We start from the raw sequence: 14,435 nt of genomic DNA, 5'->3' as shown, positions 1-14,435 counted from the left end.
TTTACTACAGATGTCAACTGACAGATTCAAAGAAATCAAACATATAAGGAAGGAGTATGTTGAAATTCTGTACAGTACAGATGTCAACATCCAACACAGCTTAGAAGATATTCCCTACTTACATAACCTTTTAATACTAGAATACCAAGTTAAATCAACACTCTTATTACTAAGTAGGAAAGCCATAAGAATTGATGGAATATCTTCAAAAATATGGCAAGCAATGAAGAAGAATCAGTAAAAGTTCTAATTGAACTATGCTAGAAATGTGGCGAACACAATGGCCAACTGGTAGGAAGATATCAGGCTACATATCAGTACCAAATAAAAGATCCTTAAGAGATTGTACAACTGCTACACAATAAGTAACTGTAATTTGATATGCTAGCAAAATAAAACTTAGGATCATCCAACACGAATTAGAGCCTTACTCAGTTGTTCAAATTGGTTTTAGAAGAGGGAGATATTATTGTAGATGTATTTTAGAAAAAGAAGAATAAAGAATACCCCCACAATGTACAGTTCATTGACTATAGAAGACTTTTGACTGTGTCAACCATATCAACCTGTTAATTGTCTTTAGAAAAATGGGATTGACAGAACATCTCACTATCCTCATGCAAAATTTATGCACAGATCAGGATGCCACAGAAAATTATGAAACAGACTGGCTCTAGTTGGCAAAAGAATAAGATAAGGCTATACAGTATATTATCTCCTTATCTGAAAATATAATGAGAGACGCTGCATTAGAAGATGTGTGCAGTTTTAAAATTGAAGAAATAACCTGCACTATACTGAAGTGACTACTCTGATATTTATTAAATTTATATGCCGCCTATTTCACTGTCACAGCGACTCTGGGTGGCTTACATAATGGGAAAAAGATAGTATAAAATGAATATGCCTATATGTTGATTAATAATCAATTATCTTCAATGTTTCAACCCAAATACTAGAGGTCACAAATACTAGAGGCTTGACAAAGAAGATCGCTACTTCAACTGCAGTTCTAAAATAATTGCAAGGGCACAGAACTTAATAGCTTAACTACAGAAAATAAAGTGTAAGAGAACAAAACTGATGATAATGATCAAATAATTTGGAAAATTAATTTTCTATCTAGGGTGCCTGACAAGGCAATATCTGCAGAAAATTGTTACCCAATAATCACATCCTTAATTAAACTACTTAATATTCTATGTTAACATTATCTGTTGCTAATGTTCCGCAGCAAAGGAATAAAAGGACAAGAAAATGGTACTGTCTGCTTTTATCATAATCGACATTCAAGAGGTTGCTTTCTAAAACATTTCATGGAAGGAGAAAATCAAGATAACTCTTGCTGTAAATTGAGTTCCTGTTTTAAACACAAAGTTTGTATGCCATTTTTTATATTTGCTATTCATGGAAACAACCAGCTTGCCACATAAAATCAAACTCAAAATGTTAAACACACATACCTTACAACCACGATTTATACGGAATATAATGTAATTATGATGAGACCTCACAAAATGAATATATCCAAAATAAAATCCAGAACTGCCAGCATTTATTTTTCATAAAATTCTAAAGTATTTCAAACTGATAGCTGAAAATGTAAATGATCTGCAACATTTAGTAATGATGATAAAGGAGCACAGTACAACAATGGGGATAATAATAATTTATTACATTTATATGCCACTAGACTCCCAGAAGCTTTGGAGGGGGTATTCAAATGAAACATTAAAAACAAGAGAAAGACAAGAGATACAAATGAACAGTGAAAATGGTAAATGTGACAAGAACCAGACAGGAACAGAAGGAAACAAACCCACATAATGCAACGAAGCTTCATTCATCCTTGCTAAAGGCCTAGAGCTTCAAGGCCCTTTGAAACATCATCAGGGTGTAGTCTGTTTGGATCTTGAGAGGAATCATATCCCAGAAGGTGGGCATTGCTATGGAGGAGTCATGCTTCTGGATCCCAACAGATGGTCTTGTTTAAAAAACACGCTAAACAGAGAAAGCCAACCAAGCCAGATCAAATCAACTGGGCAGATACTATGGGTAGCAAGCACTCCCTCAAGTTATCAGACCTTATGCTAGGTAGGGTTTTATAGATAGTGACCAGCACAATGAATCACAGCCAGAAGTAAACTGGCAAGCAGTGCAGCACACAAAGCAGAAGTGTTGCATGGCATAACAAGGTATGACTAGCACTGCCTACACCACTGCATTCTGTACCAACTGAAACTTTTGGGTGGCCTTTAAGGGCATCCCAACGTAGAATATATTGCAGTTAAATTGTGAGAATAGGTGATTGTCTGAAGAGGCCCTGATCTAGGAAAAGGCTAACAGAAGCTGTGACTTCAGGAATATCCCCAAATTGCTTACCATTTGTCAGTTCTGTCAGAAAAACCAGTCAGGAAACATGACCTCATAAACTAATTCTACTTTATTGTAAGGCTACACTAACAGAATCTTGCAAATCTGAAAGCACAAATCTTCCACGATCATTTTGCAGCCTGATCACTTAGGGTGGGTCCTCCTTGTTTCTTTCTCTAATTAACTAAGGGTTTTTTTGCTCTCGTGTCTGATTGTTCCCTAGGATGCATCTCTTTTCCCTGCCTGTCACATACAATTACATCTAATCCAGCCAAGGTCATAGATAGAATATTCAAGATCTGGGCTGCTCAAAGATCCCCACCCCACCCCCATTCAGTCTTTGTAGACCTGATTTGGAGATGGTTCTTCCCCATCCAAACACAGACAGCCTCCAGGTACTGGCACATAACCTTGAAACTCTCACTTGGCCAACCCAAAAGCAAATGATAATAGACTAAGATTAAATACAAAAAAATGACCAAACTAATGACAACACAGCTACCAATTGACAATAAAATTGAAGTGGTAGATAGCTTCTGTTTTTTGGGATTAACTACTAACAGTAAAACAACTAGAAATATATTACAGTAAGTGGCACCTGACAAGGCAACAATGAAAGTCTGGAAATGATATTCAGAGGCCTCCTTCTTCCCCAACGTTTACATTTACTATGACCTATAAAGATTAGAATTATAATGACAATAGTTTTTCTTGTGATACTCTTATGTATGCCAAATTTGTACTGACCCAGAATAAAAAATATTGGTGCTTCTGATATTGGAAAAAACTTAATAATACCATGGATAGCTGGGAAAACAAATAAATGCATAATAGTACAATCCACAGTTCTCACTTGAAGAACAAATGGAAAAGAAAAAGAAAAGACTGACCAACATCACGATGGATGGACTGTTTGGTCATATATATATACATATATACACACATATACACACACACACACATATATATACATATATATATATGTACACAAAATCATCTGAAAATTGAAGATAAGATCTTTGAGTTAATGGACCTTTACCAAATGAGGTAAAGGAATTCCTTTTATATGAACTCCTTTTATATGAACTTTCTGACATGATTCTTACTTTGCTTTCTGTTATATTATTAAGCTAATTATGATTTGTAGGATGGCATTTGAGTTTATTTGATTAAGTTTAACCTAAAAAAAACAGGAATTAATTTCTTACATTAATCAGGAGACTAACGGTAGAATTAGAAATTAAATACAAGCAAATTCACACTAAAATCTTGAAGAATATGAATAATTTGCATTATTATAAAAACGGTGATCATAATTGCTTTGAAACTATCATTGTAAGAGGGAAGGAATGAGACAAGAAATCACAAAATAATTTTATAGGTCATGTATTAAAAAACAAAACCTTGTACTGATTTTTGCCATCTCTGAAAAAATAGATAGGTTATTTAAGAAATGCCTCACGTTGTGTAACTGAAATACATTTGCACCACCTGCTGGTCATATTCCATAGTTATTCTTACAATGCTGCCCCTACTTCTCAGAAAAAAGTAGCTTGCTGTAAAACATACTATGCCATGTAATAGGTACACAGGGTCATACTATGTGATAGGTACATTTAAGAACAGCAGAAACAGAACATGTGTTTTTCAGAAGCAGTTCAGGTTAAGTAGTGATTTGCAATTTGTATCAATAAGCACTTATTTCCAGCTTATTTGGAGCTATTGTTGCATCTTTCTTTTCTTTGATTTCTGCACATTTGTTTCTGCTTTTTTTCTTCCCTCATTTTTTTCTCTTTTTCCCTTCAATATTGGTTCTTATTTGTTTTTATTCTGAATTAAAACTTTTATATATAAAAAATTAAAGCAAATGTCACTTTGTTGACCAGGATTCTTGAATAACGTGACACAAATGAACCTTTTCACTAAGCTATACTATAGCTACAGACAAAATATACTATATTGCACTGATCGGTGCAATTGTGCAGTCGGTGTACTCTTCCCCTGCTACACAAGAAACAAAATATAAGGTAATTTCTTATAGGACAATATTCTTCCATTATTTAAAGGCTGTGATGTGAAATGTAACATCCACTTTCTTTCTTCTATCCTGCAGTTACTAAAAACTATTAAATGTCTTCATTCATTCAGATATAGACTAACTCGAGCAGTTTAACCCTATATAACTTTATTAGTTGAATCAATTCAAAAGGAGAAATATCATATTTCTTCATGTACCGTTCAAACTCCATGAGATCAGGAGAAGAGGTAGTTGATGACTGTGTTAGCCTTTGACTTACATCTTCTTCTACAATTGGTTTCTCATGTTCTTGGATCACGTACCAGACCGTGGTGCCATTTTGACTCAAAACATCTGAAGAGTGTACGATCCTACAAAATAAATGGAGGGATTACCGAAATCCATTTTTTTTTGTCATGAACATGTATTGGGAAGTCAACAAATTTTGTTTGGCATTAATTATTCTTCAAGAAATACACTAGGCTACAGAAACCATATGGGGAAGCAATATAAACAAAGAGAATAAAGAGAAACAAGGATAAAAAAGTGGGATTAAGATTCATCGTGTTAAAAATCCCACTTTCAAAATCTCTATTTCACACTAATTTTCCTTGTTGTTTCTGCAACTCAGTAAAGATTGCAAGTCCATGCAAATTTCATAGGATAGGAATGTAATTATTTTCTGAATAATTACAGGCTTATTTGGGAAATTTAAAAGGGATGCTTTCAGAAAGTTTAAATTTTGTAACCTATGATTGTTGAAATACATCTTGACATATTCCTCCTTTACATCTTCCAAACTGGATGGATTGCCGTCTTCCAGATTTAAAACTTCTGTTGGCAACAGAAAGAACATCTGTTACTAATAGGGATATTTTGAAATTTGAATATAATCAAATGCATTTGAAGAAAGTATTGTAGGAAAATGTTTTTAAAAAACAGATTATTATCTTTATTATTGGTTATTTGTACTGTTATCTCTATTGATATTAATATTGTGTTGCTGCCCAAACAATATACAGTACATGAAGTATCTGTCAATAAAATAATCCAAACTTATAATTTCAACCGATACAAGAAAACGAAAACAGATAATATAATGGCAACAAACATTATATAAGCAACAAGACAGAAAGTTCTATGGATAATGATAGTTCACCTAGCTCTATTTTCGGAGGGGCTATAGCTCATTGATGGAGCACAGATGTTCTCTGAAGAAGTTTCAGTTCCCCATATTTTCAGCTAAGACCACCTAGTAACAGATGATTGGCAAAAGCCAATCACAGCGTGTGATGCTTGAATAGATAAACAAATCACTCATAAATAGCAGCTTGAAGAATTAGAAAATTAGGCTGGAAAATGATGAGATGAGCAATGAATTGAATGTCATAATGGAAAAAGGAAGTGAATAGAGTTCTCTCATCCAAATATAACAATACAGTTGTATTTAATAAAACTTATTTGACAATGGGAGAAATAGATATTTTATTTCAGCCCAAAACTAGGAATATAAAAAGAAACCATTACAAACACATCAACAAACCTGGATAGGAGCCTGGATAGCTCTGCAGACAAGGCACTGTAATTTAACACCAGCTGTCTGCAATTAAAGTAAGTTCGAATCTTGCCAGGCTCAAGGTTGACTCAGCCTTCCATCCTTTCTAAGGTAGGTAAATTGAGGACCCAGTTTGTGGGGGCAATAAGCTGACTTTGTATAAAAATATACAAAAGTATGAAGGCTATTGCTTAACGCACTGTAAGCCGCCCTGAGTCTCTGAAAGGCGGGATATAAATCAAATAAAAAAAAAACACACAACAAACAACAAAATGCACAAAAAATGTAAGATTTAAAACAGAGCAGCAAAATTGGACTTAATCTATAGATCAACTTTTATATCACCCTTCCTTTCTTGATAAGCACAGATTTTGACAAAGACAAATTTTGCCACCTTATAATATTGTCTGGATTTGAATCATATAAAAGAAGAGAAACATGTGTCTGATCCTACAGTATATTTGTTAAATGGGGAACATTTTAACAAATATAGGATAACAGCTACAGATAACAAATATAGGATAGTTTTTAAATGTTTTTAGTATTTTAATTGTAAAATATTTTTTAATTGCAAGCTGCTCAGAGTCATTGACTGAGATAGGCTGTGATAGAAATAGACTGACTGACTGACTGACTGAGTGAATGACATTGCCCTCCAGAATTGTCCATTCCTCTGAACAGATATTTTGATGCTTCCTTTTTTTGGCTTGGTTAAATATACATTTATATTAAGTTCAGCACCTATTTAATTTTAGTTGATCCAAAAAAGACTAAACAGGGTTCTTCAGATTAGTATTTGGGTAGGAGACCACCCAAAAAATCTCAAGGCCATAGATTAATTTATTTAATTTATATGGCCAGCCATGTCACAAGAAAGGGCTCTGGCCATGTGGAAAAAAAGTATAAAAAGTATGTCAGTCATATAAGCACACACACGAGATTCAATCAGCAATGGAGCAGCCTCAAGATTTTATCTGTCCGAGACCCCCAAGCCTGATGACAAAGCCAGGTCTTGAGAGAACTAGATCAGGAATTCAAGGTATTTCTGGAAGAAAGTAGTGCCAAATCACTTTCATAATGCTGCCAAGAAAAACTCAATAGGTATGTCTGTAAAGCTCCCCACAGTGAGATCAAGTCAAAGAGTCTTTCACTTTTATGAATGCTCACTGAATATCAAACATGGAAAGAAATCTACATGAAAACACTTAAGAGATTAAGCACATCCTCCCCACCTTCTATTGTTGGGATTTCCTTCATAATGATCTCTTGTGCTAGTAAATATGAGATGGAAAAGTTTCATCTTCTTATGTTCCAGCCTTATACTGATTCTATAACTTTGCCACTAATCTAATTTTTTAAAAGAAGAAACAAGGACGTAGCAGAGGAAAAAGATTTAGCAAGCACTTCCATATAGTACCTTTCATCTTCAACAGATTTTCCAAAGTTTGCTCCAGTTCCAGGATATAATTCTTAGCTTGGCATAAGACCTGAGACTAAACAAACAAAAAAACCCAAAGAGCTACTCGTATGCATTCTGAACAGGCTAATATTCATGTGTTCATTTAATTGGTTAGCTAATTAATTAACTGGATTTCGAGGCCAACTTCTAAACAGTTCTGAATGGTTTCCATCCCAAAGGTAAGAAACAACAAAATTTTGAAAGAAATATAGAATAACTGCAAGGGAGAGCTGTACAGATGTCTGAGGGCAAGGTGTTCCAGTGGACAGACCTCATGTCAGAGAAGGCATGCTTCCTAAGCCCAACAGGTGACAACATTTAATTAAAAGGACTTGGAGCATGTCCACTCTACCCAATCCTACTGAGCAGGCAAATAGCTATCAGAGAGAGAGAGCTTTCTGTAGCTTTTTTCAGTCTCTCAAATAACCAGGTCCTATACCATGAAGGGATTTATAGGTGATAAACATCACCCTGAATAACACCCTAGTCAACCTATTGCTCCTGTCTGATGGGGAACTCATGGCCTATGGAAACTGCTAAATTACAGCTCCCAATAGTCCTTCACATTGGCTACAGTCAGTTGGGGATCTGGAGGGCTACTCTGAAAGAATTTAATATATCAAGTTATGAGGAGAAAAGAAAAAAAAAAGTTAAAAGAGGGAAACCAGTGCTGCTGTACAGGTTTTCAGATTATATTGACCGATTATTGTGGTCTGGATTCATATTTTCCATATATCAAATAACATGTGATAATATCATGGCATTAAAGGATCTTCCATATGAAAAGCATGAAACATGCAATCAAAATCCATGTGGGGAAAGAGTAAAATATCTTATGGCAATCCGTGCAGGTAGTCCTCAAATTACGACACAATTGAGCCCAAAATTTCTGTTGCTAAGTGAGTTTTGCCCCATTTTATTTTATTTTATTTTATTTGGCAAAGTTTTTTATTTTTATTTTTTATCAACATATTTAAATGTACAGTCTTTTGTCCATTTTATGAACTTTCTTGCCACAGTTAAGTGAATCACTGTAATGTTAGCAATGGTTGTTAAGTGAATCTGGCTTCCCTATTGACTTTGCTTGTCAGAAGATTGTAAAAGTGATCAACTGCAACCCTCATAAATACATGCCAGTTGCCAAGTGTGCACATTTTGATCACCTGACTGTGGGGATGCTGCAATAGCTGTAAATTGAAAAATGGCCATAATTCACTTTTTTCAATGCCATTGTAATGTGGAACATTCACAAATGGTTGCAAGTTAAGGACTACCTGTATTGTCATCCACCTACACTAAATAAGTCAATCAGGAAGGAGATTACCACTTGAGAAGCAAGAACCTTGAAAACAGCTTGAGAGGATAGACTACAGGTAGTCCTCGATTCATGACCACAATTGAGCCCAAACTTTCTGTTGTTAAGTGAGACATTTGTTAATTGAGTTCTGCCCCATTTTACAACCTTTCTTGACAACTGTTGTTAAGTGTCCCTGTGAATCCCTGCAGTTGATAAATTAGTAACATGGTTGTTAAGTGAATCTGGCTTCCTCATTGATTTGCTTGTCAGAAGGTTGTAAAAGAGGATCTAATGACCCTGGGACACAACAATGGTCATAAGTATGAACCAGCTGCCAAGTGTCTGAATTTTGATCATGTGATCGTGGAGATGCTACAAAGGTCATAAGTGCGAAAAATGGTCATGTCCTTTTTTCTGTGCCGTTGTAACTTCAAACAGTTAATTGAACTGTTATAAGCCAAGGACTCTCTGTATTTATAGCATACCTGTAGAAAAGGCCTGAGCTGCTTTAATATGTATTTAATTTTTCCAGGAAATCTAATTCTATGGGAAGATACTTTTATCAGAAAAAAATAGTGTCTTCATTAAACCTTAATTATTCTTTCAGTATAGAGGTGAGTTCTCTGAAGTAGCTATTTTTCACAGGCTGAAGTTTTTGCTTTGACTTTGCACATACCTCAATAATCTCAACAATAGATTAAAATGTATATTTATGCCTGGGTATATATTTGTTTTCCTAACATGTTTTTTATTGTGTTAAGAGCACTGGTTAAATCAGTCTTTCATTTTTAAAATGAAATAGTATGAAACAGACTTATAAATTAAGATAATACCAAAATGTCATTGACCAGAAAGAAACCAATTTATAAATCCTTATTTCCATATCACATTCTACATCACACCTTGCTCGCTCAAAGCTCTAAGCCAAAAGAAGGACTCTTGGTGTCCACCAACATGCTGATATCTGACTTTAAGAAAGATTATTTTACTAAGTAAAATAAGAAGCAAGCATGTTACAAAATAAAGCAAAGCATTTATTTGTAATATTATTTATTTGCAGTTTGACACTGAAACTTTGGGATTCCTTTAGCTAAATGGCTAGTTAGTAGTGGTAAATCCCAGAGTTGTTTTGAAATGAGATGGGTGGCAAATGAATTTAATAAATAAAAAATAATTTAAAAATAAATGGATTGCTATGTGTCATGGCAGGTTTTTTGTGAGTTGGCACACTCTCATGGTATTGACTTCTTTATTAAAAAGGCTGCCTGCTCTTACTCAGAGATATAATTCTAGCACCCAGAGGACAAATCCCTACATTTACAGACAAAATTGGAACAAGCACTAAATCAAACTTCCATGACGGCTTTAATTTCAGAAATAAAATTTAAAAACAGCAATTGTAACAACATATAAATACAGCAAGAATATTTATTACTATTTATTACTAAGTATTATTCTTATTGTATTTTTTTTCCATGTTTAGAGATTTGCATACTTATTCCTGTACCTTTGAGACAGAATTTTCTTGCTGCGAAAATACAGTTTCTCGTAAGCTGTTGAACAGTCCTGCCAAAGTAGCTCTATGACGTGCCTGAGATAAGCGTCTTTTGCCCACTTGTGGCTCTATCCCTTGCAGACGAGTATGGTATTTAGGAGTCACTCTGGCATATGGGGTGCTGCAGTCTCCAGATATCTCCATCAAAAGCTGAAAGATAATACCTGAGTTAAACATGCATAATGTGAAGCCTATTGTTTCTTACTGTATTAATGTTATCCCATCATTATGAGTGAATAAGATCAAAATTCATTTTAATTGCTTATATTTATGCAATAAGGACAAATAAGATGGCCAAAAATAGATGAAAATATATGTCTTGAAGGAGGCGGTGGTGAGGCCCCTCCTCAAGAAGTCTTCCCTGGACCTGGCTGTATTAGCAAATTATCATCCTGTCTCCAACCTTTGCTTTGTGGCGAAGGTTGTTGAGAGTGTGGTGGTGCGACAGTTTCCCCGGTTCCTGGAGGAAATGGTTTATCTAGATCCCTTCCAGGCGGGTTTCAGGCCTGGGCACAGCACGGAAACGGCATTGGTCGCATTGGTGGATGATCTCTAGAGGGCTCGGGACAGGGGTTGTTCATCTGTCCTGGTCCTATTAGATCTCTCGGCGGCTTTTGATACCATCGACCATGGTATCATGCTGCGCCGACTGGAGGGGTTGAGGATAGGGGGCACCGTGTTGCGGTGGTTCTCCTCCTTCCTCTCCGACCGGTCACAGTTTGTGTTGACAGGGGGGCAGAGATCGACCTCGAGGCGCCTTGTGTGTGGGGTGCTGCAAGCGTCGGTTCTCTCGCCCCTTCTGTTCAACATTTATATGAAGCCGCTGGGTGAGATCATCCGTGGTTTCGGGGTGAAGTGTCATCTGTACGCTGATGATATTCAGCTGTACATCTCCACCCCGGACCACCCCAACGATGCCCTTGATGTGATGTTCCGGTGCCTGGAGGCCGTGCGGATCTGGATGGGGAGAAACAGGCTCAGGCTCAACCTGTCGAAGACCAAGTGGCTGTGGCTTCCGGCATCCCGATACAGTCAATTGGTACCATCGCTGACTTTTGAGGGCGAGTCATTGGCCCCCCCAGAGAGGCTCGCAACTTGGGTGTCCTCCTGGATACACGGCTGTCTTTGGAAGAGCATATGACGGCCGTGGTCAGGGGGGCTTTTTATCAGGTTCGCCTGATCCACCAGTTGCGTCCCTTTCTGGATTGGGATGCCTTACACACGGTCACTCATGCCCTCGTCACGTCCCGCTTGGACTACTGTAATGCTGTCTACATGGGGCTCCCTTGAGGAACACCCGGAGGCTCCAACTGGTCCAGAATGCAGCCACGCGGGTGGTGATGGGCGCAACTCGACGCTTCCATGTAACACCTCTCCTGCACGAGCTGCACTGGCTCCCAGTGGTCTTCCGGGTGCGCTTCAAGGTATTGGTTACCACCTTTAGAGCGCTCCATGGCTTAGGGTCCGGGTATTTACGAGACCGCCTTCTGCCGCCAGTAGCCTCCCACCGACCAGTACACTCCCACAGAGAGGGGCTCCTCAGGGTTCCGTCGGCCAAACAATGTCGGCTGGCGGCCCCCAGGGGAAGACCCTCTGGAACGAGTTGCCCCCGGAGATACGGCGGATCCCGGATCTGTGCACTTTCCACCGTGCCTTAAAGATGTTTTTGTTTCATCAAGCTGGGCTGACCTGACCATATTTTTAAAATTGTTTTAATTTTAAATTGCTAAATTATCGGTTTTTTAATATGGGGGTGTTTTAACTGTGGGTCAAATTAATTTAATTGGTTTTTAATATTGTTTTAATTTTTGTATTTTCTGTATTTTATCTGCTGGCTGTTCACAGCCCCGAGTCCTTCGGGAGAAGGGCGGTATATAAAATAAATTATAATAATTAAATAATAATAATAATATGCATGTTCAACATTTTCACTGTTATAAAGGTTAAAGTGCTGACCTTTACCCCATCTTAATATTTTTTCATTTCACTTGTCATATCTTAATGCCAAATAATATTGACTCCAATGCTTTAAAGAATTATTATTCATAGTACTATTAGTTAAATTATTATTTATTAAATTTTCATTATTTTTATGAAGAAACATTCACCATATAAACTTCCATCTATAGCATGACACGGTAAAGGAACATCTGCTGCTGTCTTTGAATGAAATTGTATTTAAATTCAGTATTTCTGTTAGCAGGCTCAAGATGACACACCAGAATTTATACACACAATTTCATTAGAAAAATTAGGCAAATAGACATTAATTGGATAATATAACTCAGTAAATGGATTTGAATATAGGCAAACCTAGGCTTCATTCTAATCATGATAATCCTGCTCTCAGGATATACTGTTGACCCAGAGGTAACAAGAAATATGTTTGCTGTTGAAGTAAAATGTGAAAACAAATGGTCCCAGCCTGAAGCCTATAGTCCTACATGAAATTTCTGTTCAACACATTTGACAGCAATTCTGTATGCCTGAGGTGGAAATCTGATGGAACTGAGAGACAGAGAGACATATTCAGGTCTAAGTTAATTTGCTTACAACTATACAGTGAATCAGTTTATGGTTTGCTATCAATTTATATGGAGAAATGTTGGTCATGTCTTATTACAATATGAAACCAGTGAGCTCTTAGAAGAAAACCAGATAGAGCTGGTCAATGTTTTTCCTTAATTCTCAAATTTATCTTTATTTGACCTCACAAAATTTATACCTGCAATTCTTTTATGTAAATATGGCCTATCTGTTCAACTATGAATAGGACTTGTCCATATGAAAATGTCAGAAGTGCCTTATTATATACAGTAATAAATGTATATCATTTTTAATACAATAAAAGTGGGAACACTGTATATGTCTCCTAGTTCTGCCAATTTGAAATGCATGTAATACTTTTATTATTTATGAAAAGAGAGATATTGAAACTTGAAAAGTACATAGATGGTATTTCAGAATTAGGTCCCTTTATACTTTAAGGCTTCTCTCTGTATCTCTGCATATAAATTCTTTAACAGAAATTATTTACTCCAGTGAGGAAGACTACAAAAATCCTCCTCCTTACATATTCAATGAATATATATTGAATATTAGTTCAAATGAATGATGTAAAGATGATTTAGATAAATTAATGGAGAATAAGGCTATTTATTCAGACTCCAAAAACTGTGGAATATGCTTGTAGCTCAATGTGCTTAGCACAGGATGTGATAATAAAGCTATTTATGGCTACTAGTTAAAATAGCAAAATATTACTTTCAGCATTGAAATAAGGCAATACAGCAGTGTTCCTCTCTTGCTAATGGGCTTCCAATTGTAATTTGGTTGGCAACAGAAAACACCTTGCAGTTTCAGTTGGGTCCATTCCTTTTTTCTTTCTCTCACTGATGTCGTCTTATTGAAAGAGAAATATTCCTTGTTTCTGACTATATATGTGTTTTGGGCATTTTAAAAAGTGGGGGGTTAATAGCTTATATATTTGGTCAGCCACAGACTTTGCATGCAAAAGAGCTAAATTTTCTTCTCTTGAATCCCAGAGCGTTACTGCTACTGCATAGACAAGTTGGAAGGACTGTCAGAAGGACTGACATTGCATTCCGTGAATATCTCTGGTATTTGAAATAGCAGCGTTTATCATTTTCTCAGCTTGTTTTTCCCAGAATTTTCAAACTACAAGTAACATTGTCCCACCTGACTTCAAAAGATAAAAGAGGTTGAAACGTACTACTTTTTCTATCAACTATACAGCCAATCAGCTACTCTATGTATCTACCACCGTCTGCTTACAGCTATTCTCCGGGGTTGTCCCGTCCCCTTCTGTAGACACTCCCTTTCTTTTCACCATCTTTTTCTAACGTGCCTGACTAACCTTCCTTAGGAGTGCAATGCTTTCCCCACGTTACGCTCCCAGTTCCTCACTCCACGCGGGACGTCTTTACAGACTCGACCCTGGAATACGAGAGACAAAAGCTACACTTTTCAGGGTTACGTGACTCCTTCGTTACCCCCAAAAGCCCTACCGCTCATTCCACCTTGCAGACATTCCACTCGCCCACCTATCATCCTGCACCCGCTCTCACCATAGCATTAATTTAGCGGCGCATAACATGACCAATCACATCGCAGGAGAATTCGCCAACTGCCAATAGGAAGACGCGAATGTTAAGCAAG

At 36.7% G+C, this 14,435-nt stretch overlaps 1 protein-coding gene across 3 annotated transcripts in view; it reads right to left on the bottom strand.

Moving 5' to 3' along the window:
• The window catches only part of STRA8 (stimulated by retinoic acid 8), an 87,016-nt gene extending 72,787 nt beyond the window's left edge, over positions 1 to 14,229 (bottom strand). For all 3 annotated transcript variants that reach the window (XM_087873942.1, XM_034403859.2, XM_087873941.1), the window contains exons 1-5: positions 14,134 to 14,229; positions 10,209 to 10,406; positions 7,363 to 7,438; positions 5,140 to 5,224; positions 4,609 to 4,761 (exon numbers count right to left, since the gene is read on the bottom strand). In XM_087873942.1, the coding sequence (XP_087730068.1) occupies positions 4,609 to 4,761; positions 5,140 to 5,224; positions 7,363 to 7,438; positions 10,209 to 10,400 (506 nt within the window). In that variant the 5' untranslated portion in view covers positions 10,401 to 10,406; positions 14,134 to 14,229. The remainder of the gene's footprint in view (positions 1 to 4,608; positions 4,762 to 5,139; positions 5,225 to 7,362; positions 7,439 to 10,208; positions 10,407 to 14,133) is intronic.
• Positions 14,230 to 14,435: the final 206 nt, after the last annotated feature.

The sequence above is a fragment of the Pantherophis guttatus genome, chromosome 7, assembly GCF_059756535.1.
Source record: "Pantherophis guttatus breed Tessera chromosome 7, ASM5975653v1, whole genome shotgun sequence".
Lineage (NCBI taxonomy): Eukaryota > Metazoa > Chordata > Lepidosauria > Squamata > Colubridae > Pantherophis > Pantherophis guttatus.
This window is presented reverse-complemented; position numbering and strand designations above follow the sequence as displayed.